This window comes from Salarias fasciatus, unplaced genomic scaffold (assembly GCF_902148845.1).
Source record: "Salarias fasciatus unplaced genomic scaffold, fSalaFa1.1, whole genome shotgun sequence".
Taxonomy (NCBI): Eukaryota; Metazoa; Chordata; class Actinopteri; order Blenniiformes; family Blenniidae; genus Salarias; species Salarias fasciatus.
Genome location: NW_021941390.1, coordinates 337,162 through 362,980, shown reverse-complemented (window position 1 = coordinate 362,980; position 25,819 = coordinate 337,162). Strand labels below are relative to the sequence as shown.

The 25,819-nt window shown below is 55.7% G+C and overlaps 1 protein-coding gene across 1 annotated transcript in view; it reads left to right on the top strand.

The window, feature by feature from the left end:
* Nucleotides 1-25,819, top strand: part of rnf213b (ring finger protein 213b) — a 127,547-nt gene that overhangs the window by 19,431 nt on the left and 82,297 nt on the right. The window contains exons 5-17 of the mRNA XM_030087589.1: nt 5,593-5,756; nt 5,827-6,107; nt 6,182-6,408; nt 7,821-8,027; nt 12,042-12,237; nt 17,017-17,072; nt 17,148-17,496; nt 17,582-17,680; nt 17,760-17,888; nt 20,125-20,311; nt 20,417-20,584; nt 20,829-20,963; nt 22,484-23,085. Of these exons, the coding sequence (XP_029943449.1) occupies nt 5,593-5,756; nt 5,827-6,107; nt 6,182-6,408; nt 7,821-8,027; nt 12,042-12,237; nt 17,017-17,072; nt 17,148-17,496; nt 17,582-17,680; nt 17,760-17,888; nt 20,125-20,311; nt 20,417-20,584; nt 20,829-20,963; nt 22,484-23,085 (2,800 nt within the window). The remainder of the gene's footprint in view (nt 1-5,592; nt 5,757-5,826; nt 6,108-6,181; nt 6,409-7,820; nt 8,028-12,041; nt 12,238-17,016; nt 17,073-17,147; nt 17,497-17,581; nt 17,681-17,759; nt 17,889-20,124; nt 20,312-20,416; nt 20,585-20,828; nt 20,964-22,483; nt 23,086-25,819) is intronic.

Below are 25,819 nucleotides of genomic sequence, written 5' to 3'. Positions count from 1 at the left end.
AATCATGGATCACAGCAGAATGAGGCCGTTGCTGGTGTCTGATCTGAGCGTCACGGTTTCACTGTAATACAGCTGCGGCCTGCGTGCAGTACCTGTCCTCACCATTGAAACGTGGGGGCGCTGTGCCTTAAACGTCACTTGAAGCAGATGGATGTGTTTTGTGTAAAGTCCTCGCTCCTCAGCCTGTACCTCCGTCCCGACGGAAGCAGCTCAGACTCACAGTTTAAGGGGTGGAAATATCATTTATGATGCTCGTCGCCTTATTTCCCCACCGCTCCCCTGACAGGCTGCTCAGAGCTCTCTGTGGCCGTCCAGTGATCTCTGAGCTCCAGTTCAGTCCTCTGCAGTTTCGGCTCCCAGGCCACACCAACATGCTGAAGGGCAGAGGGCTCTCCACTGGGCTGCTGCTCCGTTTGAAGGGCTGGTTGACTCACCCCGAAACTGTTCAGCTTTCGAAGAAGGTACAGACGCTGTGAACACTTCTAAAAAAACAAAGTCAGTATTTTCAAGAAAAACAAGTTTGGTGTGAATGTATGTGCCGAGGTATTTAAAGTTATTAACAGTCTCGACTGTTCACCACAAATTTGAACAGGAGCTAAAACCTCTTTATCATTAAGCAGGATGAGCTCCTTCGTCCCTGAGATACAGACGATCTGTCACAGCGTTCCGCTGCAACAGGGCGACCAGCGCCGCGTCATCAGCATATTTAACGGAGCACAGCGCAGTTTGCTCGTTTTATGCGAAACACTGACCCCTGCAGGCCTTAGGCGTAACTGTAGCTTAGTGAAATGCTCGTGTACGTGCACAGAAGGGGGGAACTCCTTCCTCGCTCTTTTAGCAGCGCTCCAGTAAAATGTAAGTTTCTCCTGCCTGGTGGGTCTGTGTGGAGCTGCAGTGCTGGAAGCCGGTCTGTTCTGACTTCCTGGAAGCTCCATCCTCAGTACTGCTCAGTTGTTGCTGCGAAGCGTCTGGCGGAGTAATGGCGGACAAAACGAAACTTAGGATTACCAGGCCGGCGGGAGGCGCATTACGTCAGGCTCAGAGCGATTCGTACCGAATCACTCATGTTGCTGAGCCTTCAGCGCCCTGCACAGGACAACAGGAGCGACTGCGATCTTGCAGAAATAGCTCTTGCTGCCCATCAGGCAAAGGTGAAAACGTGTGTGGGTGTGAATAATTGAAAATGTAATATTTAAAACTGTGCTGTGCCCCTTTAAAAAGCTTAAAAAATTCATCACAAACTTGAAAAGCATTCGTATAAATAGAAAAAAGCAACAGAGATAAAATAGCTCCTTGAGGCGCCCCTGTATTTATCAGTCTCCTCTGAAACGTCGGAACCAAAAAGTACTCTGTGGGGCCGATTGGTCAGAAAATCCCTGACTAGGGGCGTAACAGTACCTGTATTTGTACTGAAGCGTTCCGGTCCGGGCCGTTGGGTTCGGTACAGGACTGTCCCCGGGTGAGTTCACGGGCCAAAGTTAGTTTTTTCCCGCTCACGGCCGGATGGTGCGTGTGTTTACGTTCTGCAGCTAGCATGAGCAGCTACACCTGCAGCCATGACTGCTGCTGCTAGCAGCTTCCTCCAGGCTCCACATGTCGCGTGGCGCATTGGTCTCTGGGACGTAACGTCATGAACTTCTGTCCACGGACGTCCCCGCGCAGGACAGATTCTGTGACCGCATTGCGCGTGTGCGCACGTCGCGCCGGTGCACGCATGCGCCAGAGCGCCACCGCAAACAAACCGTGACAGACGCTGACTTTGAAAAGTGAGTCTGAAGCGAACAGGCTGCAGCTCCGTCTGAAGAAACTCAGAGAGAAGCTGGAGGAGGAGAGAGCAGACTGTCAGGAGGAGGAGGAGGGCTGTCACTGAAGAGAAGCAGTGTGGAACTGTACCGGCTGGCGGGGGGCTCACTGGGGGGGGGGCGCGTGCCTCGGAGGGAATGTCTGCTTTAAGTGACGCTTTAGGCATAGCGCCCCCACGCTTCAGTGGTGAGGACCAGTACTGCATGCAGGCCGGCCTCTTATGAAAGTGAAATAGTGATGCGCAAATCATCCTTTAAATTGGCCGAATTCTGCATATAATCCATGATTATGATCATACTGAATCAATAATAATAAATTAAAGGAAATACATGGGGAAACAGCATTTTCCAATATTTAGGGCCCCCCCCAAAATTTCACAAATCATGTTTTCAGTGCGCCTGCCTGCAACGTCCACAGCTGAGCCCAAATGCAGCAGCAGAGAGGAGCGTTGGCGTCGGTGATGTGGCGCACAGCCGACACCGACACGGGGAGCATGGACAACAAGAACATTTAGGTTTTGCATTTTGTTCCCTACTGTATCGAAACCGAACCCAACCGAACCGTGACCTCAGAACCGAGGTACGTATCGAACCCAGATTTTTGTGTATCGTTACACCCCTATCCCTGACCCATTTAATTCTGCCTCCATTGACCCCCAAGTCCACCAGTCTGTGCAGCAGGATGTGTTCCTGCAGGGGAATGAGGGCAGATGTAAAATCCACAAAGAGGATCCTGGCATGACGGTCGGAGGCCTGAAGGTGTTGAGCTGCGGTGTTAAACCGAGTGACGGCCGCGTCCGCTGTGCTTCTCCGACATTTATATGCAAAGTGCAGCAGACATGATGTGCTGGCTCACGGCCCGTGGTTTTACACGAGATGGACGTTAAAGCTCGTGTCTGGAGTTCTGAAGGAGAGAGAGGTTTTTTCAGCCCTCCCTCTGCTTTCATAAGCGACCAAGCCACGCCCCTTTAATAATGTATGCGCATTATGTGTGGGGTGAAAGTGAGAGCCTCCAGTCCTGCAGCATCCTCCATGTTCAGCTGTTTCCGCTGGACGTCCAGCAGACGGTGGATATATCTGCAGAGCTAACTCCCCCCTGCTGGGCGAGCGCCGTGCTCTCTGGCTGCTCCAGCTGACTGACAGCAGGACAAGGCGGAAGCTCCAAGCCTATTGGCTGAAGCTGACCGGCGCTTTTTCGGATAACATGGGGGTCTATGAGACGAAGGCGGAGCTTATAAATAAGTGTTTATATTGCTTTATGCTGATATTATATTGTAGTATGAACCAGACGGACACATTGAAGCTCTGCTGAAAAATGATACAAACATTGGAAACGAAGGAAACTCCGGACTCCAGCTTTAACGCTATCGGGCAAAAATCATTCAGATCAGATGCTCCAGATCTTTTAGGGACGGGCGCTATGTTCGAACGTTTCCAGGACTGAGAGCATGTGTGTGTGTGGAGGAGAAGGTTAAAGAGCACAGTAAAAACACCCTTTACCTGATGCACACAGTTTCTAGTGGTCTTCCACTGAGCCCACCCGGTCCTGGGGCTTCACCTGGTTTAATGCAGGCCCAGCTGGCAGCAAGAACCACAGGTTCCCCGTCAGGGATCCGTCTGCAGGCCTCGTCCCGCTCTGCGCTGCAGTCTGTCTGATCAGACCTGCTGTAGAACACATTCAGATCTTTGGCCATAGCAGATGTGTGAGACAGCGTCGGGGTGTGCGACGTGACAATATTAGATCGTTAAGGATTAGAATGTCAGGACGATCTCATAACCAGCCGCCATGGAAACACCCCGACAAGCTGGAGGGAGAGACGCTGAAGCTAGCACCGACGCTAACGCTAGCTAGCGAGCTAACGCTAGCGGTTCACACGTTAGCATGAAGGATTTTACAGACAACAAATCAAAGAAACGTGACAAGACGCTTAGCGAACACACCATCAAGCTCACAGCTGAAACGGCCCTTTGGTCTGAGAACCAGTGGACGTCTCTGATTTGATGGATGATGAGGGGCTGCATTTCAACAGACACAGCCCTCTAGTGGTTATATAGTGCAACTGCAATAGAACAACAATGAAGTACACGAAAGTGTACTGTATTGCTGTTCATTACTTTTTACATTTGTGTTCATTGCACATTTTGATTAGAAAGAAAACCTATTTAAATTAAAGCCAGTTTCTTTTTCCAAGACTTCGTAGTCCCGGGTGCACACTCTCTCCCGCTGCGTAGCCCAGCGTCTGTCAACAAACATCAACGGGCCGCCGCTAACAGATTTCTTGGTTTTGACAGCATCTCGATCTGCTGGTATCGGCATGTAGCCGGGCACAACAGGATGCGGCGCCTCCTCCTTCGGCCAGCGCTCCGTGAAGCAGACCAGGGCACTGCACCTCAGGCTCGGTCACATTTGACTTTGGCTGACAGCTCGTCACATTTGTTGTTTATAGAGCGAAGATTGGAGAGAGTGACTACCGGCAGTGGGGGGGGCAGCCCCGTCTCCTGTACTCCTCCACGCCATCCCCGTTTCTTAGCTTTAGGTTTAGCTTTCCGTTGAGTCCGTTTCAGTTGGGGTGCTCGTCCAGCAGGCCCACGGGGAGATCCTGAACCGCGGCGTGGGGTTTCAGCGCCAGCCGGTGCTCACGAGTGTAGGTGAGGAAGCTGCCTCTCTCCGCATGAAATCCTTCAGTAATTAAAAAGGTCACGACACACAGCGCCAGCCGCAGCAATAATCCAACGCTTGTCTTCATTTTTGCATAAAAAGTAGAGCCAGTTCAGTCGTTCCAGTCCACAGAAAGCACAGAAACAATGAGACGGAAACACGGCGAGCCGCGGCGCCGCAGCTGCCTCCGTCCTCCGGCGGGTCGGCTGGGGTCAGGCGTCTGGGTCTGCCAGGTCGGGTCCGCCAGGTCGGGTCCGCCAGGTCGGGTCCGCCAGGTCGGGTCCGCCAGGTCAGGTCCGCCAGGTCAGGTCCGCCAGGTCAGGTCCGCCAGGTCAGGTCCGCCAGGTCAGGTCCGCCAGGTCAGGTCCGCCAGGTCGGGTCCGCCAGGTCGGGTCCGCCAGGTCAGGTCAGGTCAGGTCCGCCAGGTCAGGTCAGGTCAGGTCAGGTCCGCCAGGTCGGGTCAGGTCAGGTCCGCCAGGTCAGGTCAGGTCCGTCAGGAGGTCAGTCAGGAGGTCAGTCAGGAGGTCAGTCAGGAGGTCAGTCAGGAGGTCAGTCAGGAGGTCGGTCAGGAGGTCGGTCAGGAGGTCGGTCAGGAGGTCAGTCAGGAGGTCGGTCAGGAGGTCAGTCAGGAGGTCGGTCAGGAGGTCAGTCAGGAGGTCAGTCAGGAGGTTTGTCAGGTTTCTCATTTCATTGTTCGCTGAAGCTGTTTCGTGAAACGGGCTTCAGGATAACGTGAGAAGAAAGTGACAGAATGAGGAGACTGGATGAAGCTGGACGGTGTTTCAGAGGAAGCTGCTCCTGCAGTAATCTGTCTCCTGCAGTAATCTGTCTCCTGCAGTAATCTGTCTCCTGCAGTAATCTGTCTCCTGCAGTAATCTGTCTTCTCCAGTAATCTGTCTCCTGCAGTAATCTGTCTCCTGCAGTAATCTGTCTCCTGCAGTAATCTGTCTCCTGCAGTAATCTGTCTCCTGCAGTAATCTGTCTCTTCTGTGATTAACTGAATAGTTGCCCGAGAGAAAGTATCGTGGTCATATTGATGTTTGTCATTGAGCTGCTGAAGGCGTCTCATCATTCCGTGGACAGTTTTTCGTGTCTCCTGAACGTCTCCGTACTTGGACGTCTTGTGTCCAGTGGGCTGGAGCAGACGGGCGACCTGGTAGAAGCTGTCCTCTCCATCGAGGAGCTGCACAGAGGAAGCTGGCTTCAGTATCGGTTCGGTGTGGAGCAGAGACACAGACTCATTCTCTCGGCTGCGACCAGACACATCTGGATTCCCACAGACCCGGGGATTAAAGGTGAGACCGGGAAGCGGACCGTGTCTCTGTCCTCCTGGTTCCAGTGGCTCGACTGCTGCTCTTCCCCCAGAGAGTCGAGTCTACGAAGGCTTCGTCTGTCGGGACGATGCCGGTCTCTTCCAAACTGGCCTCCACATGCTGGGCCTGCGGCGGCCCAGGGGGCTGCAGCTGTCCGGCGCCTGGCGGGCGGCGGCAGACGCTCTTCTTCACAGCATCTTCCTCAGCTGGACTCCGTCAGACCGCCGGAGCACCCAGAGGCTGTGTGGAGACCTGCTGGGCTTCGCGTCCAGCTTCGGCTCTGCTCCGCAGACGGTCCGTTACGGAGATCAGTCCTCGCCTCCTGTAGTCCAGGTCGGAGCAGCCGGAGAGCCACGTCTTCTGGGTCCCCTTCAGTCCTGCAGTCTGACCCGTGTTTGTATTTCCAGGCTTCGGAGCTCATTTCAGACCGTCTGGTCCTCATCCTGAAGGGGGAGGCCGGGCAGGTGGCGGGCGGCCCTCTGGTTCTGGGTCTGTCGGTCTTCACCGTCTGCAGTCGATTAGGCCTCCGGCTCGGAGGCGGACGTCTGGCCGAGCTGTGTCTCCTGGCGTCCCGGGCTGCGGCGGACCAGGAGGACCTGGACGGCCTGCGCCGCAGCCTGGAGAACCCTCAGCGGTGAGTTCTGTCGGCTCGGCTTCTCCGGGCCGACGGGGTCGGGCGACCTCGAGCTCCAGGGAGAGAGAGGCGCTCCGCTGCCCTGTTCTGGAGCAGCCGTGGTTCATCCACCTGCCTCCGCCCACCTCCACCCATCTCCACCACCTCCACCCACCATCACCTCCACCCACCTCCACCCATCTCCACCACCTCCACCCACCATCACCTCCACCTACCTCCACCCATCTCCACCACCTCCACCCACCATCACATCCACCACCACCTCCACCCACCTCCACAACCTCCACCCACATCACCTCCACCCATCTCCACCACCTCCCACCTCCATCCACCATCACCTCCACCCACCACCTCCACCATCACCTCCACAACCTCCACCCATCTCCACCACCTCCACCCATCTCCACCACATCCCACCTCCATCCACCATCACCTCCACCCATCTCCTCCACCTCCCACCTCCACCTCCCACCTCCACCACCCACTTCCTGGTCACAGGGTGAGTTCTGCTGACTCAGCAGCTCTCTGACAGACCCATCACTGCCCAGGTCCTCCACCTCCTCTGTCCCCAGGCCTCTAACCCCAGCTGTAGACCAGGTACTGACCAGGCTTAGACCAGCTGTAGACCAGGTACTGACCAGGCTTAGACCAGCTGTAGACCAGGTACTGACCAGGCTTAGACCAGCTGCAGACCAGGCTTAGACCAGTTTTAGACCAGCTGCAGACCAGGTTTAGACCAGCTGCAGACCAGGTTTAGACCAGCTGCAGACCAGGTGCAGACCAGTTTTAGACCAGCTGCAGACCAGGTTTCGACCAGCTGCAGACCAGGTTTAGATCAGCTGTAGACCAGGTGTGCTCTTCTTGTACCTGGTCTACCGTAACCCTCTGAACGGAGAAACCTAGAGACCTCAGTCCTGAAGTCAAGCCGTTGGACAGATCGGATTTCAGACCACTGTTGAGCTGAATCCTGTTTCACAGCAGAGACGTGGTGCTTTGTCTTCAGACCCGTTTCAGACTCAGACCAGATTGTCTGGTTTGTCTTCAGACCCATTTCAGACTCAGACCAGATTGTCTGGTTTGTCTTCAGACCCGTTTCAGACTCAGACCAGATTGTCTGGTTTGTCTTCAGACCCGTTTCAGACTCAGACCAGATTGTCTGGTTTGTCTTCAGACCCGTTTCAGACTCAGACCAGATTGTCTGGTTTGTCTTCAGACCCGTTTCAGACTCAGACCAGATTGTCTTTGCTGCTGTTGACATGTTTGTTGTGTTTCAGTCCCGCAGCTCTTGAAGACTTTTTCTGCCCTGAAGAGTTGATTTGACAGAAAAGTGAACGGCAGGAACATGGAGTAATGTGTCCTCCCATGTCCTCCCGTCTCCTCCCGTGTCCTCCCGTGTCCTCCCGTGTCCTCAGCACGGTGCTGGGTCTGATGGACACCTGTGCTGGGCTGGCGGTGCCGGAGCTCGTCCTGCTCGTCCCGCTGCTCTTCAGGCTCCGACGTCCCGGCGGCGGCGTAGGACGAGTCGGCCCGATGGTGGAGGAGGACGACTGGTCGGGACTGAACGGCGTCCAGTTCCGCAGCTTCAGGGACAAGCTCCAGGCGTCCCCCGACAAGAGGACGTGAGTCTGATGTTCTCCACAGCTCCAGGTTCCAGGCAGAGCCGAGACCCCAGGGCCCAAGAGCCCAAAAGCCCAAAAGCCCCCCCCCCCCCCCCCCCCCCCCCCGCCCCAAGCGAGGCCAAACGCGCAGTCCCATCTGCCTGAACAGCCCCCCCCCAACCTGAACAGCCCCCCCCATCTACCTGAACAGCCCCCCATCTACCTGAACAGCCCCCCCATCTACCTGAACAGCCCCCCCCAACCTGAACAGCCCCCCATCTACCTGAACAGCCCCCCCATCTACCTGAACAGCCCCCCCCAACCTGAACAGCCCCCCCATCTACCTGAACAGCCCCCCATCTACCTGAACAGCCCCCCCCAACCTGAACAGCCCCCCATCTACCTGAACAGCCCCCCATCTACCTGAACAGCCCCCCCCAACCTGAACAGCCCCCCCATCTACCTGAACAGCCCCCCATCTACCTGAACAGCCCCCCCCAACCTGAACAGCCCCCCCATCTACCTGAACAGCCCCCCATCTACCTGAACAGCCCCCCCCAACCTGAACAGCCCCCCCATCTACCTGAACAGCCCCCCATCTACCTGAACAGCCCCCCCCAACCTGAACAGCCCCCCCAACCTGAACAGCCCCCCCCAACCTGAACAGCCCCCCATCTACCTGAACAGCCCCCATCTACCTGAACAGCCCCCCCCAACCTGAACAGCCCCCCCATCTACCTGAACAGCCCCCCATCTACCTGAACAGCCCCCCCCAACCTGAACAGCCCCCCCATCTACCTGAACAGCCCCCCATCTACCTGAACAGCCCCCCCCAACCTGAACAGCCCCCCCATCTACCTGAACAGCCCCCCATCTACCTGAACAGCCCCCCCCAACCTGAACAGCCCCCCCATCTACCTGAACAGCCCCCCCCATCTACCTGAACAGCCCCCCCCCAACCTGAACAGCCCCCCCATCTACCTGAACAGCCCCCCCCCAACCTGAACAGCCCCCCCATCTACCTGAACAGCCCCCCATCTACCTGAACAGCCCCCCCCAACCTGAACAGCCCCCCCATCTACCTGAACAGCCCCCCATCTACCTGAACAGCCCCCCCCAACCTGAACAGCCCCCCCATCTACCTGAACAGCCCCCCATCTACCTGAACAGCCCCCCCCCAACCTGAACAGCCCCCCCATCTACCTGAACAGCCCCCCCCATCTACCTGAACAGCCCCCCATCTACCTGGACAGCCCCCCCCCAACCTGAACAGCCCCCCCATCTACCTGAACAGCCCCCCCCCAACCTGAACAGCCCCCCCATCTACCTGAACAGCCCCCCCCATCTACCTGAACAGCCCCCCATCTACCTGAACAGCCCCCCCAACCTGAACAGCCCCCCCATCTACCTGAACAGCCCCCCCCAACCTGAACAGCCCCCCCATCTACCTGAACAGCCCCCCATCTACCTGAACAGCCCCCCCAACCTGAACAGCCCCCCCATCTACCTGAACAGCCCCCCCATCTACCTGAACAGCCCCCCCAACCTGAACAGCTCCCCCATCTACCTGAACAGCCCCCCCCAACCTGAACAGCCCCCCCCATCTACCTGAACAGCCCCCCCCCCCAACCTGAACAGCCCCCCCATCTACCTGAACAGCCCCCATCTACCTGGACAGCCCCCCCCCATCTACCTGAACAGCCCCCCCATCTACCTGAACAGCCCCCCCAACCTGAACAGCCCCCCCATCTACCTGAACAGCCCCCCCCCCCAACCTGAACAGCCCCCCCATCTACCTGAACAGCCCCCCATCTACCTGAACAGCCCCCCCATCTACCTGAACAGCCCCCCCATCTACCTGAACAGCCCCCCCCCCCCGACACGGCGCACCAAGACCCCCGATGTGTGTGTTTGTGTGTATTTGGTCGTGTTAGATGACTAAGTGCAGTTAAGACTGAGAGGCGAGCCACCGAAGCGTGCAGTGATTGGCCCCCTCCACCCCCCTCCACCCCCCCTCCACCAACCTGATAAGCCCGCCTCCCAAAGCCCTACATGTGTGTGAATGAGAGTGGGGGGGGGGGTCCGGGGATGATGCAGCACCCCGTCACCCAGGAGCCCCACTTGAAGGACAGGGCCAGGAGCGCTTCTATTTATTTCCTGTTTCAGAGACTCGAAGGACGCGGCGGCAGGACAGTAATGAAATGTGCAAATAAAGAATCAGTAAAAGTCCAAATCTTAATGAGAATAAAAACAGATCTAAAAGAAGAAACGCTCTAACATTATGGACAGGAACTGTGAGACAGACATGTCCTCACTGCAGCAGAGGGACCGCTTCATGAAGACTCCAGGACTTCTTATGGTACTTATAAAGCACTGAAGGCTGCAGAACTGAAACCAACCAGATAAACATAGAAGTGAACAAACACACAAGCTGTACCACAACACACATCACTGTCTGACAACTAAACCAGTCAGTATTTAAAATCAGAGCCGCTAGCTCAATGCTAACTATTAATGGAAACGCCATTGACATGCTAACGGAATTAGCATCTGCGTTGAAACTTCAAAACAAACTGACAAACTCACAAGTATCAGTTCCACCTCCATCCTGAACATCAGCTGAGTATACTCGAGTACTGACAGGCAGGTATTCTGGATGCTGTTTGAGAGGAACCTCAGAAAAACCAGCAGCAGCCGCACTGCTCAGTCTTCTTCTCTCACTGCTGCAGGCTGACACTCTGTCCAGCTCACTAGCTCCCCCTAACGGAGGGCGGAGCCACTGCATGGAGCAGAGGCAGTCCAGCTCCCCGGGACCCTGGCTCCATCCAGTCCTCCATCCAGTCCTCCATCCAGTCCTCCATCAGAGCACCACCCCGTTTTAGAGAAAACCATTCCTGGAAAATAATATCCTCTTATATTCGGGCCAAGACGGTACATTCATATTAATTTCATTGAAAGGGGATTCTTTGCTCTCTCAGTAAATTCCATTCTTATTTTTATTAATCCCATTTTGTCAGCACGACTGTGATTAAAGGCCTCAGTATACTCCCCCGTCGCCGCTACGTCGTTCCTACGACGTAGACGTCGTAGCCCTACGACGGGCTTCGTGTCGACTTCGCGTCGTTTCGACGCGTGGTGACGTGAACGTCGAGGGCTGTGATTGGTCCGCTTTCGCGTTGTTTATAGAATAAAGTAGAACTCACCCGGAATGCTTTTCTGGTCCGAACAGTGCTTCAGGAGAAATTTAGATCCAAAACTGAGCGGCGCACATCCCTATACTGTTAGCAGTGTTAGCACTGCTAGCATAGGGCTATGTGTAGAGCCGCTCCTCAAACGGCTTTAATCGTCCAAAAGCTCATTAGTTTCACCAATATTTCCTCCTGGTCTGCTCAGCCTCTCCTCCACCACAGCCCGGTGTCGCCAGATATGTCATATATGCAGATATATGTTCGGTAAATGCACGCGTGTCTAGATACGTATGTCTAGAAATCTATGTCTATAGATCTATGTCTGGGTAAAGCCGGAGCTACGGAAGCTGCATTGTTGTTGTAACTGCTAGCGGCTTGGCAGAGGAGGGCGTTCCCTTGACGCAGGAGCAAGATATGTTCAGTAGCGGCGTAGGGTTGCCGGCGTAGGAACGCCGTGGCGGCGACGGGGGAGTATACTGAGGCCTTTAGTCTCGACTTCGTTGATTTATCATCTCATTCCATTCAAACGAATTATCTGATTTTATGTTCTTTTACTTTTAATATCAGATTTATTCTGTGATCTCATTGTATTGTTTTCATCTCATTAGAACGAGTTCATACTTTGATAATCTCCTGTTTGATTTGATTTCTTTATTTTTAATTTTTTTTTCAGTGTTAGGTTTTTTCTGCTTGTTTTTCGTTGTAGTTGAAGTTCAGCACAGTTTCAATGACTGAATGTCGTTTAGTTTCACTTCAGTCTGTCTTCTCTGCGCTCCTCTGTGACGTTCGTGTCTCTAGAGTGTGTCTTGTCTTATTTGCCATCGATCGTCTTGCCGTCTGTCTGCAGGAAGACGCTGGCCTTGATCCGTGAGCGTACGGCGCCGGCTGAGGAGGCGTCGCCGCCACCGGCGAGCTTCCTCTCTCTGGTGGCGTTCGAGGACATCCTGGACATCTCAGACCTGCTGGGAGGAACCGCCGAGCAGCTGATCCAGAGTCTGATGTACCGACTGAGAACTGTCCGGCCGACAGACGCGTTTGTCCAGGTGGGAAGTGGACTGAAGCTGCGGAGGGACGGCGTTTATTGACCCATGTCTGCGAACCGCCTCGGTTCTCCGGAAAGTGTCAGAACAGGCGTGTTGCTGTTCTGTTCAGTTTAGTGACCGCGAGACGATTTTACACCATAGAAACGCCGATTAGCATTAGCATTAGCATCCTGCCGGGAACAAACCGGCCCGTTTTCTGTCTCACCTTCATGTTAAACATCCAGGGTCAGCATTATCGGTGTCCTCCGGAGGGGCCGCGCCCCACACGTTGTGAACCCCAGCATCAGACTGACCCACATAGTTCCGCTCATGGAAAGACTGTTCCAAGTACCAAAGAACCGTTCCTCCTCTTTCAAGTTGTGCTTTAGAAACATCATGGAGGATTATCAGTACTCTAGAACCGTCACTAACCGGTACTCCAGAACCGTCACTGACCGGTACTCCAGAACCGTCACTGACCGGTACTCTAGAACCGTCATTGAGAAGTACTCTAGAACCATCATTGAGAAGTACTCCAGAACCATCACTGACCGGTACTCCAGAACCTTCACTAACCGGTACTCCAGAACCGTCACTGACCGGTACTCCAGAACCGTCACTGACCGGTACTCCAGAACCGTCACTGACCGGTACTCTAGAACCGTCATTGAGAAGTACTCTAGAACCATCATTGAGAAGTACTCCAGAACCATCACTGACCGGTACTCCAGAACCGTCACTGACCGGTACTCCAGAACCGTCACTGACCGGTACTCCAGAACCGTCACTGACCGGTACTCCAGAACCGTCACTGACCGGTATTCCAGAACCGTCACTGACCGGTACTCCAGAACCGTCACTGACCGGGACTCTAGAACCGTCATTGAGCAGTACTCTAGAACCATCATTGAGAAGTACTCCAGAACCGTCACTGACCAGTACTCCAGAACCGTCACTGACCAGTACTCTAGAACCGTCACTGACCGGTACTCCAGAACCGTCACTGACCGGTACTCCAGAACCGTCACTGACCGGTACTCCAGAACCGTCACTGACCGGTACTCCAGAACCGTCACTCACCGGTACTCTAGAACCGTCACTGACCGGTACTCTAGAACCGTCACTGACCGGTACTCCAGAACCGTCATTGAGCAGTACTCTAGAACCGTCATTGAGAAGTACTCCAGAACCGTCACTGACCGGTACTCTAGAACCGTCATTGAGCAGTACTCTAGAACCGTCATTGAGAAGTACTCCAGAACCGTCACTGACTGGTACTCCAGAACCGTCACTGAGCGGTACTCTAGAACCGTCATTGAGAAGTACTCCAGAACCGTCACTGACCGGTACTCCAGAACCGTCACTGACCGGTACTCTAGAACCATCACTGACCGGTACTCCAGAACCGTCACTGACCGGTACTCCAGAACCGTCACTCACCGGTACTCTAGAACCGTCACTGACCGGTACTCCAGAACCGTCACTGACCGGTACTCCAGAACCGTCACTGACCGGTACTCCAGAACCGTCACTCACCGGTACTCTAGAACCGTCACTCACCGGTACTCCAGAACCGTCACTGACCGGTACTCCAGAACCGTCACTCACCGGTACTCTAGAACCGTCACTGACCGGTACTCCAGAACCGTCACTGACCGGTACTCTAGAACCGTCATTGAGAAGTACTCCAGAACCGTCACTGACCGGTACTCCAGAACCGTCACTGACCGGTACTCTAGAACCGTCACTGACCGGTACTCCAGAACCGTCACTGACCGGTACTCCAGAACCGTCACTGACCGGTACTCCAGAACCGTCACTCACCGGTACTCTAGAACTGTCACTGACCGGTACTCCAGAACCGTCACTGACCGGTACTCCAGAACCGTCACTGACCGGTACTCCAGAACCGTCACTCACCGGTACTCCAGAACCGTCACTCACCGGTACTCTAGAACCGTCACTGACCGGTACTCCAGAACCGTCACTGACCGGTACTCCAGAACCGTCACTGACCGGTATTCCAGAACCGTCACTGACCGGTACTTTAGAACCGTCACTGACCGGTACTCCAGAACCGTCACTGACCGATACTCCAGAACCGTCATTGAGCAGTACTCTAGAACCGTCATTGAGAAGTACTCCAGAACCGTCCCTGACCAGTACTCTAGAACCGTCTCTGACCGGTACTCTAGAACCGTCACTGACCGGTACTCTAGAACCGTCATTGAGCAGTACTCTAGAACCGTCATTGAGAAGTACTCCAGAACCGTCACTGACCGGTACTCTAGAACCGTCACTGACCGGTACTCTAGAACCGTCACTGACCGGTACTCCAGAACCGTCATTGAGCAGTACTCTAGAACCGTCATTGAGAAGTACTCCAGAACCGTCACTGACCGGTACTCTAGAACCGTCACTGACCGGTACTCTAGAACCGTCACTGACCGGTACTCCAGAACCGTCACTGACCGGTACTCCAGAACCGTCACTGACCGGTACTCTAGAACCGTCACTGACCGGTACTCCAGAACCGTCACTGACCGGTACTCCAGAACCGTCACTGACCGGTATTCCAGAACCGTCACTGACCGGTACTCCAGAACCGTCACTGACCGGTACTCCAGAACCGTCACTGACCGGTACTCCAGAACCGTCACTGAGCGGTACTCTAGAACCGTCACTGACCGGTACTCCAGAACCGTCACTGACCGGTACTCCAGAACCGTCACTGACCGGTACTCCAGAACCGTCACTGACCGGTACTCTAGAACCGTCACTGACCGGTACTCCAGAACCGTCACTGACCGGTACTCTAGAACCGTCACTGACCAGTACTCCAGAACCGTCACTGACCGGTACTCTAGAACCGTCACTGACCGGTACTCCAGAACCGTCACTGACCGGTACTCCAGAACCGTCACTGACCGGTACTCCAGAACCGTCACTGACCGGTACTCTAGAACCGTCATTGAGCAGTACTCTAGAACCATCATTGAGAAGTACTCCAGAACCGTCACTGACCAGTACTCCAGAACCGTCACTGACCGGTACTCTAGAACCGTCACTGACCGGTACTCTAGAACCGTCACTGACCGGTACTCTAGAACCGTCATTGAGCAGTACTCTAGAACCATCATTGAGAAGTACTCCAGAACCGTCACTGACTGGTACTCCAGAACCGTCACTGACCGGTACTCCAGAACCGTCACTGACCGGTATTCCAGAACCGTCACTGACCGGTACTTTAGAACCGTCACTGACCGGTACTCCAGAACCGTCACTGACCGATACTCCAGAACCGTCATTGAGCAGTACTCTAGAACCGTCATTGAGAAGTACTCCAGAACCGTCCCTGACCAGTACTCTAGAACCGTCTCTGACCGGTACTCTAGAACCGTCACTGACCGGTACTCTAGAACCGTCATTGAGCAGTACTCTAGAACCGTCATTGAGAAGTACTCCAGAACCGTCACTGACCGGTACTCTAGAACCGTCACTGACCGGTACTCTAGAACCGTCACTGACCGGTACTCCAGAACCGTCATTGAGCAGTACTCTAGAACCGTCATTGAGAAGTACTCCAGAACCGTCACTGACCGGTACTCCAGAACCGTCACTGACCGGTACTCTAGAACCGTCACTGACCGGTATTCCAGAACCGTCACTGACCGGTACTCCAGAACCGTCACTGACCGGTACTCTAGAACCGTCACTGACCGGTACTCCAGAACCGTCACTGACCGGTACTCCAGAACCGTCACTGACCGGTATTCCAGAACCGTCACTGACCGGTACTCCAGAACCGTCACTGACCGGTACTCCAGAACCGTCACTGACCGGTACTCCAGAACCGTCACTGAGCGGTACTCTAGAACCGTCACTGACCGGTACTCTAGAACCGTCACTGACCGGTACTCCAGAACCGTCACTGACCGGTACTCCAGAACCGTCACTGACCGGTACTCTAGAACCGTCACTGACCGGTACTCCAGAACCGTCACTGACCGGTACTCTAGAACCGTCACTGACCAGTACTCCAGAACCGTCACTGACCGGTACTCTAGAACCGTCACTGACCGGTACTCCAGAACCGTCACTGACCGGTACTCCAGAACCATCACTGACCGGTACTCCAGAACCGTCACTGACCGGTACTCTAGAACCGTCATTGAGCAGTACTCTAGAACCATCATTGAGAAGTACTCCAGAACCGTCACTGACCAGTACTCCAGAACCGTCACTGACCGGTACTCTAGAACCGTCACTGACCGGTACTCTAGAACCGTCACTGACCGGTACTCTAGAACCGTCATTGAGCAGTACTCTAGAACCATCATTGAGAAGTACTCCAGAACCGTCACTGACCAGTACTCCAGAACCGTCACTGACCAGTACTCTAGAACCGTCACTGACCGGTACTCTAGAACCGTCACTGACCAGTACTCCAGAACCGTCATTGAGCAGTACTCTGGAACCATCATTGAGCAGTACTCTAGAACCGTCACTGAGCAGTACTCTAGAACCATCATTGAGCAGTACTCCAGAACCGTCATTGAGCAGTACTCTAGAACCGTCACTGACCGGTACTCTAGAACCGTCACTGACCAGTACTCTAGAACCGTCATCACCGTCTTATATTCCATCTGGGACCTGAAAGGTTTTTTTTTCTCTATGTTTTAGTTTTGAACGTTCTTGAATGGCTGTGGGACTGACTGTTCTCAGACTTGTGTCTTGTTCTCCTGTGTTCTTGGCGTTCTCGGCGTTCTCCGGTGTTCTCCGTGTTCTCCGGTCGCGCAGCATGCTGTGAACATCCTGCGCCGCCTGCTGCAGCAGGTCACTGAGGAGGAGGAGAGGTAAAACCTGTGAACCCGCCTCAGTCCCTCCGCCCTGCAGCGCTGCCGGACTCAGCTCCACCCGTGTGTCTGCAGGATCCTGCTGTCCGGGCGGGTGGAGGCGGTGTTCCTGAGCGTGGCGGGCGTGGTGCGGAGAACGTGTGAGACGGCGCGTCTCGTCCGTCATCACCCCGCCGTCGTCCTGTCCTATCGCCTGCTGCTGAGAGTGGCGGAACTCTGCAGCCGCGAGCTCAGAACCCGAGGAGAGGGGGAGCTGGGGGCGGAGCTGGAGGCGGAGCTGGGGGCGGAGCTGGAGGCCTCCACCCAGCGGCTGCTGGAGCTGGTCTTCTCCGCCCAGCAGCTCGTCGGCCGGTGGAGAGACGAGCTGCTGCAGGAAGCGCTGCTGACGCCCGGCGGAACGCTGGCCTACCCCGGAGAACTAGAGGTAGACTGCAGGCTGCCTCCCTATGCAGAACCAGAACCAGAACCAGAACCACGGAAGCCATGTTTGTTCTCTGTGTTAATGCCAGATGTGGGACGCTCTGCTGAAGGTGGACGGCCTCTCTGACGAAGTGTCCTCCCGCTGGAGGAGGAGCCTGGAGCGGGATCTGAAGAAGAGGATTTCACAGGTAAAGGTCTGGGCCTGGACCAGTACCTGGACCTCAGCTGAGCAGCTCTTCTGGAGACTTCCACTGTTTGTGTCTGCAGATGAATGCGGAGGACAGAGTCCTGGTCTGCTGTCTCCAGTCCTCTGCGGCGGCTATAGAGACGAGTCACCAGGCGATGTCCAGCTGTTTCAGTGACATGTGCCGCTCTGCGATCCAGCTGGTCTGTCAGGTACCAGCTGATCCACCCGCCGCTCTGAGACACCGGGAACTGGACAGGAATCAAAAAGCTCTATAGTCTGATGCTGGAGGAGGAGGATGCTCTATAGTCTGATTCTAGAGGAGGAAGATGCTCTATAGTCTGATTCTAGAGGAGAAGGATGCTCTATAGTCTGATTCTAGAGGAGGAAGATGCTCTATAGTCTGATTCTGGAGGGGGAAGATGCTCTATAGTCTGATTCTAGAGGAGGAAGACGCTCTATAGTCTGATTCTAGAGGAGGAAGATGCTCTATAGTCTGATTCTAGAGGAGGAAGATGCTCTATAGTGTGATTCTAGAGGGGGAAGATGCTCTATCGTCTGATTCTAGAGGAGGAAGATGCTCTATAGTGTGATTCTAGAGGGGGAAGATGTTCTATAGTCTGATTCTAGAGGGGGAAGATGTTCTATAGTGTGATTCTAGAGGGGGAAGATGTTCTATAGTCTGATTGTAGAGGGGGAAGATGCTCTATAGTCTGATTCTAGAGGGTGAAGATGCTCTATAGTCTGATTCTAGAGGAGGAAGATGCTCTATAGTGTGATTCTAGAGGAGGAAGACGCTCTATAGTCTGATTCTAGAGGAGGAAGATGCTCTATAGTCTGATTCTAGAGGAGGAAGATGCTCTATAGTGTGATTCTAGAGGGGGAAGATGTTCTATAGTGTGATTCTAGAGGGGGAAGATGTTCTATAGTGTGATTCTAGAGGGGGAAGATGTTCTATAGTGTGATTCTAGAGGGTGAAGATGCTCTATAGTCTGATTCTAGAGGGGGAAGATGCTCTATAGTCTGATTCTAGAGGAGGAAGATGCTGTATAGTCTGATTCTAGAGGAGGAAGATGCTCTATAGTCTGATTCTAGAGGGGGAAGATGCTCTATAGTCTGATTCTAGAGGGGGAAGATGTTCTATAGTGTGATTCTAGAGGGGGAAGATGTTCTATAGTCTGATTGTAGAGGGGGAAGATGCTCTATAGTCTGATTCTAGAGGGGGAAGATGCTCTATAGTCTGATTCTAGAGGGTGAAGATGCTCTATAGTCTGATTCTAGAGGAGGAAGATGCTCTATAGTCTGATTCTAGAGGAGGAAGATGCTCTATAGTGTGATTCTAGAGGGGGAAAATGCTCTATCGTCTGATTCTAGAGGAGGAAGATGCTCTATAGTGTGATTCTAGAGGGGGAAGATGTTCTATAGTGTGATTCTAGAGGGGGAAGATGTTCTATAGTGTGATTCTAGAGGGGGAAGATGTTCTATAGTGTGATTCTAGAGGGGGAAGATGTTCTATAGTGTGATTCTAGAGGGGGAAGATGTTCTATAGTGTGATTCTAGAGGGTGACGATGCTCTATAGTCTGATTCTAGAGGGTGACGATGCTCTATAGTCTGATTCTAGAGGGGGAAGATGCTCTATAGTCTGATTCTAGAGGAGGAAGATGCTGTATAGTCTGATTCTAGAGGAGGAAGATGCTCTATAGTCTGATTCTAGAGGGGGAAGATGTTCTATAGTCTGATTCTAGAGGGGGAAGATGTTCTATAGTGTGATTCTAGAGGGGGAAGATGTTCTATAGTCTGATTGTAGAGGGGGAAGATGCTCTATAGTCTGATTCTAGAGGGGGAAGATGCTCTATAGTCTGATTCTAGAGGGTGAAGATGCTCTATAGTCTGATTCTAGAGGAGGAAGATGCTCTATAGTCTGATTCTAGAGGAGGAAGATGCTCTATAGTCTGATTCTAGAGGAGGAAGATGCTCTATAGTCTGGTTCTAGAGGAGGAAGATGCTCTATAGTCTGATTCTAGAGGAGGAAGATGCTCTATAGTCTGATTCTAGAGGGGGAAGATGCTCTGTAGTGTGATTCTAGAGGGGGAAGATGCTCTATAGTCTGATTCTAGAGGGGGAAGATGCTCTATAGCACAGGTGTCAAACTGGTGCCAGAAAGGGCCGAGTGGCTGCAGGTTTTCGTTCCAGCCAAGCAGGAGCAGCAGACTGCTCTCCTGTCATCAAGCTCCCCTGAAGACCTGCAGCCACTCGGCCCTTTCTGGCACCAGTTTGACCCCCCTGCTCTGTCGTCTGATGTTAGATTGTCCTGTTTCTCAGAGTGAACAGTTGGTCCTGCTCCGTCCACGGCGGTCTGGCCTCTGGTCCTGACCCGGTCCTCCTGACCCGGTCCTCCTGACCCGGTCCTCCTGACCCGGTCCTCCACCTTGTGCTCGTGTTTGCAGAGGAAGCAGGAGGGAGACCTGCTGCGCCGACTCAGCCCCCCCCGGCCCCGCCCCCCCGGCCCCTGGCCCCGCCCCACCACGGCCGTGCTGTCTGCGCTGGTGGTGGAGTCGGCCGCTCGGTTCCGAGACGACGCCGTCCTCCGGCTCCTGGATCCACAGTCCGCCGTCAACCAGCTGCTGTCTCACGGTGAAGCATGGAACCTGCCGTCCTCTGAGCCGGACCCTGGACCCGGACAGACTCGGACTCTCTGAGTCTTGGACTCTCTGACGGTCTGTTCTTGTCTCGGATTAGGAGACTGGAGGTCCATCGAGGTGGACGACTGTGCGGGACAGGTGGTCCGCAGCAGCGTGGAGGCCCTTCACTCTCTGATGATGTCCGTCCTTGGAGGAGACGTCCTCTTTGGACACCTGCAGACCTGCCTGAAGTACAAGGAGCAGTTTAAGACCCTCTACCTGCAGCGTACGTCCCCCACAGCACCGCTGCTGATCCGGTGGTTCCCAACCTGCGGTCGAGGCCTGGTCTGGGGACGTTTGGGAGTCAGGTTTTTCGTTGGTGTCGCCCTCAACCTGCAGCTCCTCTGTCCTTCACCTGCTGCATCATGGTCTTTGAGGACTGTCCGCTCAGCATCTCTCTGCTTCTGGAAGCTTCCGTCTCGTGGTTCCGTCCTTTGAGGAAGCTGAACTCCACGTTCTGTCCCCTCCAGACCAGAAGACGCCCGCCGTGGACGGAGACGCCCTGCTGCTGCAGAGACAGACGGACCTGTCCCTGTTCCTGCAGACCAGGCAGCAGCTGGACTCCATCTTCAAGATGGTGGCAAAAGTCCGAGAAAGCATCAGAGGTCAGGGTCATGCTCCAGGATGGGCTCAGCTGGGGGTCAGCTGGGGGTCAGCTGGGGGTCAGCTGTGGGGCCAGCTGTGGGGTCAGCTGGGGGTCAGCTGTGGGGTCAGCTGTGGGGTCAGCTGGGGGTCAGCTGGGAGGTCAGCTGTGGGGTCAGCTGGGAGGTCAGCTGTAGGGTCAGCTGGGAGGTCAGCTGTAGGGTCAGCTGGGAGGTCAGCTGTAGGGTCAGCTGGGAGGTCAGCTGTGGGGTCAGCTGTGGGTCAGCTGGGAGGTCAGCTGTAGGGTCAGCTGTAGGGTCAGCTGTGGGTCAGCTGGGAGGTCAGCTGTGGGGTCAGCTGTGGGGTCAGCTGTAGGGTCAGCTGGGAGGTCAGCTGTAGGGTCAGCTGGGAGGTCAGCTGTAGGGTCAGCTGGGAGGTCAGCTGGGAGGTCAGCTGTAGGGTCAGCTGGGAGGTCAGCTGTGGGGTCAGCTGTGGGGTCAGCTGTGGGGTCAGCTGTAGGGTCAGCTGGGAGGTCAGCTGGGAGGTCAGCTGTAGGGTCAGCTGTGGGGTCAGCTGGGGGTCAGCTGTGGGGTCAGCTGGGAGGTCAGCTGTGGGGTCAGCTGTGGGGTCAGCTGGGGGGTCAGCTGAGGGTCAGCTGTGGGGTCAGCTGTAGGGTCAGCTGGGGTCAGCTGGGGGTCAGCTGTGGGGTCAGCTGCAGGGCAGCTGTGGGGTCAGCTGTAGGGTCAGCTGGGGGTCAGCTGGGGGTCAGCTGTGGGGTCAGCTGCAGGTCAGCTGTGGGGTCAGCTGGGGGTCAGCTGTGGGGTCAGCTGGGAGGTCAGCTGGGAGGTCAGCTGTGGGGTCAGCTGTAGGGTCAGCAGTGGGGTCAGCTGCGGGTCAGCTGTGGGGTCAGCTGTGATGTCAGGTGTAGGGTCAGCTGTGGGGTCAGCTGTAGGGTCAGCTGTGGGGTCAGCTGCGGGTCAGCTGGGGGTCAGCTGTAGGGTCAACTGGGGGTCAGCTCTGGGGTCAGCTGTGGGGTCAGCTGCGGGTCAGCTGTGGGGTCAGCTGTGGGGTCAGCTGGGGGTCAGCTGTGGGGTCAGCTGGGGGTCAGCTGTGGGGTCAGCTGTAGGGTCAGCTGTGGGGTCAGCTGCGGGTCAGCTGTGGGGTCAGCTGGGGGTCAGCTGTGGGGTCAGCTGGGGGTCAGCTGTGGGGTCAGCTGGGAGGTCAGCTGGGAGGTCAGCTGTGGGGTCAGCTGGGAGGTCTGTCAGTGTTATTTGTCACTTGTGGGTTCTCCTGATGGGTTCTCCTGATGGGTTCTCCTGATGGGTTCTCCTGATGGGGTTCTCCTTATGGGTTCTCCTGATGGGGTTCTCCTGATGAGGTTCTCCTGATGGGTTCTCCTGATGGGTCCTCCTGATGGGGTTCTCCTGATGGGTTCTCCTGATGGGGTTCTCCTGATGGGGTTCTCCTGATGGGTTCTCCTGATGGGGTTCTCCTCATGGGGTTCTCCTGATGGGGTTCTCTCTGGTTCTCGGTCATTCTTCAGTTCCTCAGCTGGAGCCGTTGGAGCAGCAGCACGCTGCAGACCTTCAGGCCGTCGCCCTCAACAGGCTGCTGCTGGTTCCGTCGTTCCTGGCCGGAGGGACCGTGCCGCCGTCCCGTCCTGCTCGGGTCCTCTGGTACCGCGCCAGCCTGAACGTCCTGCAGATGTCCAGCCAGACGTTCAGGCTGCAGCACAGCAGCCTGGTCCTGTGGTCCTGGGTGAGGCGGGCCGCGGCGGGCCCGGCGGCCGTCACCCTGACGCAGGTCTTTGAGGACATCTGGAAACCTCTGCTGGCCGAGTTTCAGGAGCTGGCGGTCCGCGTGGCGGACGCCAGCGTCACGTTCCAGCAGCTGGACCAGGTCCTGGAGCGCTGCGGAGACGAGGGCGACGGGACTCTCCTGAAGAAGGAGCTGGATCTGATGGCCGAGGCGCTCCGTGAGGCCGGGAGGCGGGCGGAGGACGGCTGGGTGGAGCGGAGACTCCTTCAGATCCAGGAGTACCGGCAAGTCCGGCGGGCGGCGGCCGCAGCCGGCGCCGTGCTGAGAATCGCCCAGAACATGCAGCTGTCCGGAGACTTCTCCGAGGTCGACGCCCTGAGGCAGCTGGTAGGAACCCGGGAAGAAGTTTTACTGCCTTCCCAGCTAGCATGTGCTAAGCTCCACCCACAACCGAGCCAATCACTGATCACCTCACCAGTGAACTGATCGCTGCAGTCAGGTGTTGTTCTGGGTGGCGTAGCGTTGTAGTGGTGACAGAGGTGGTGGTGGGGGTGACGGTGTTGACAGGGTGACTTGTTGACGGTGTTGATGGGGTGACGGTGTTGACATTCTTGACTGGGTGACGTGTTGATGGGGTGACGGCGTTGACGGTGGGGACGGTGTTGACGCGGTGACGGTGTTGACGGGGTGATGCTGGTAACGTTGTTGACGGGGTGACAGCATTGACGTTTTGACGCGGTGATGGTGTTGATGGGGTGACGGTGTTGAAGGTGTTGATGGGGTGACAGGGTGACGTGTTGACGGTGTTGATGGGGTGACGGTGTTGACATTCTTGACTGGGTGACGTGTTGATGGGGTGACGGTGTTGACGGTGGTGACGGTGGTGACGGTGTTGACGCGGTGACGGTGTTGACGGGGTGATGCTGGTAACGTTGACGGGGTGACAGCATTGACGTTTTTGACGCGGTGATGGTGTTGACGGTGTTCATGGTGGTGACGCGGTGATGGTGTTGACGGTGTTCACGGTGGTGACGGGGTGATGGTGTCTGTGTGTCTCTGAACCAGGAAGGAGACGGCTTCCGGCAGAGGCCCCTCAGCTTGGCGGGGTGACGGTGTGACCGGGTGACGTTGTTGACGGTGGTGATGGAGTTGACGGGGTGACAGTGTTGACGGGGTGACGGTGTTGATGGGGTGACGGTGTTGACGGGGTGACAGTGTTGACGGGGGTAACGGTGTTGACGGGGTGACGGTGGTGACGGTGTTGACGGGGTGACGGTGTTAATGGGGTAACGGTGTTGACGGGGTGACAGTGTTGACGGGGTGACGGTGTTGACGGGGTAACGGTGTTGAAGGGGGTAACGGTGTTGACAGGGTGACGGTGGTGACGGTGTTGATGGGGTGACGGTGTTGACGGGGTCACAGCATTGACGTTTTTGACGCGGTGATGGTGTTGATGGTGTTCACGGTGGTGACGGGGTGATGGTGGTGACGGTATTGACGGGGTGACGGTGTTGATGGGGTGACGGTGTTGATGGTGGTGACGGTGTTGATGGGGTGACGGTGTTGACGGGGTAACGGTGTTGAAGGGGGTAACGGTGTTGACAGGGTGACAGTGGTGACGGTGTTGATGGGGTGACGGTGTTGACGGGGTCACAGCATTGACGTTTTTGACGCGGTGATGGTGTTGATGGTGTTCACGGTGGTGACGGGGTGATGGTGGTGACGGTATTGACGGGGTGACGGTGTTGATGGGGTGACGGTGTTGATGGTGGTGACGGTGTTGATGGGGTGACGGTGTTGACGGGGGTAACGGTGTTGACGGGGTGACGGTGGTGACGGTGTTGATGGGGTGACGGTGTTGATGGTGGTGACGGTGTTGATGGGATGACGGTGTTGACGGGGTGACAGTGTTGACGGGGTGACGGTGGTGACGGTGTTGATGGGGTGACGGTGTTGACGGGGTGACAGTGTTGACGGGGTGACGGGGTGACGGTGGTGACGGTGGTGACAGTGTTGACGGCGTGATGGTGTTGATGGGGTGATGGTGTTGACGGCGTGACGGTGTTGACGGGGTGACGGTGTTGACGGGGTGACGGTGTTGATGGGGTGACGGTGTTGATGGGGTGACGGTGTTGACGGTGGTGATGGTGTTGACGTGGTGACGGTGTTGACGGGGTGATGCTGGTAACGTTGTTGACGGGGTGACAGCATTGACGTTTTTGACGCGGTGATGGTATTGATGGTGTTCACGGTGGTGACGGGGTGATGGTGTCTGTGTGTCTCTGAACCAGGAAGTAGACGGCTTCCGGCAGAGGCCCCTCAGCTTGACGGGGTGACGGTGTGACCGGGTGACGTTGTTGACGGTGGTGATGTAGTTGACGGGGTGACAGTGTTGATGGGATGACGGTGTTGACGGGGTGACAGTGTTGACGGGGTGACGGTGGTGACGGTGTTGATGGGGTGACGGTGTTGACGGGGTGACAGTGTTGACGGAGTGACGTTGGTGACGGTGGTGACAGTGTTGACGGCGTGACGATGGTGATGGTGGTGACGGTGTTGATGGGGTGACGGTGTTGACGGGGTAACGGTGTTGACGGGGTGACAGTGTTGACGGGGTGACGGTGATGATGGTGGTGACGGTGTTGATGGGGTGACGGTGTTGACGGGGTAACGGTGTTGACGGGGTGACAGTGTTGACGGGGTAACGGTGTTGACGGTGGTGACGGTGTTGACGGGGTGACGGTGTTGATGGGGTGACAGTGCTGATGGTGGTGACGGTGTTGACGGAGTTCACGGTGGTGACGGGGTGATGGTGTCTGTGTGTCTCTGAACCAGGAAGTAGACGGCTTCCGGCAGAGGCCCCTCAGCTTGGCGGGGTGACGGTGTGACCGGGTGACGTTGTTGACGGTGGTGATGGAGTTGACGGGGTGACAGTGTTGACGGGGTGACGGTGGTGACGGTGTTGATGGGGTGACGGTGTTGACGGGGTGACAGTGTTGACGGGGGTAACGGTGTTGACGGGGTGACGGTGGTGACGGTGTTGACGGTGTTGACGGGGTGACGGTGTTGATTGGGTAACGGTGTTGACGGGGTGACAGTGTTGACAGGGTGACGGTGTTGA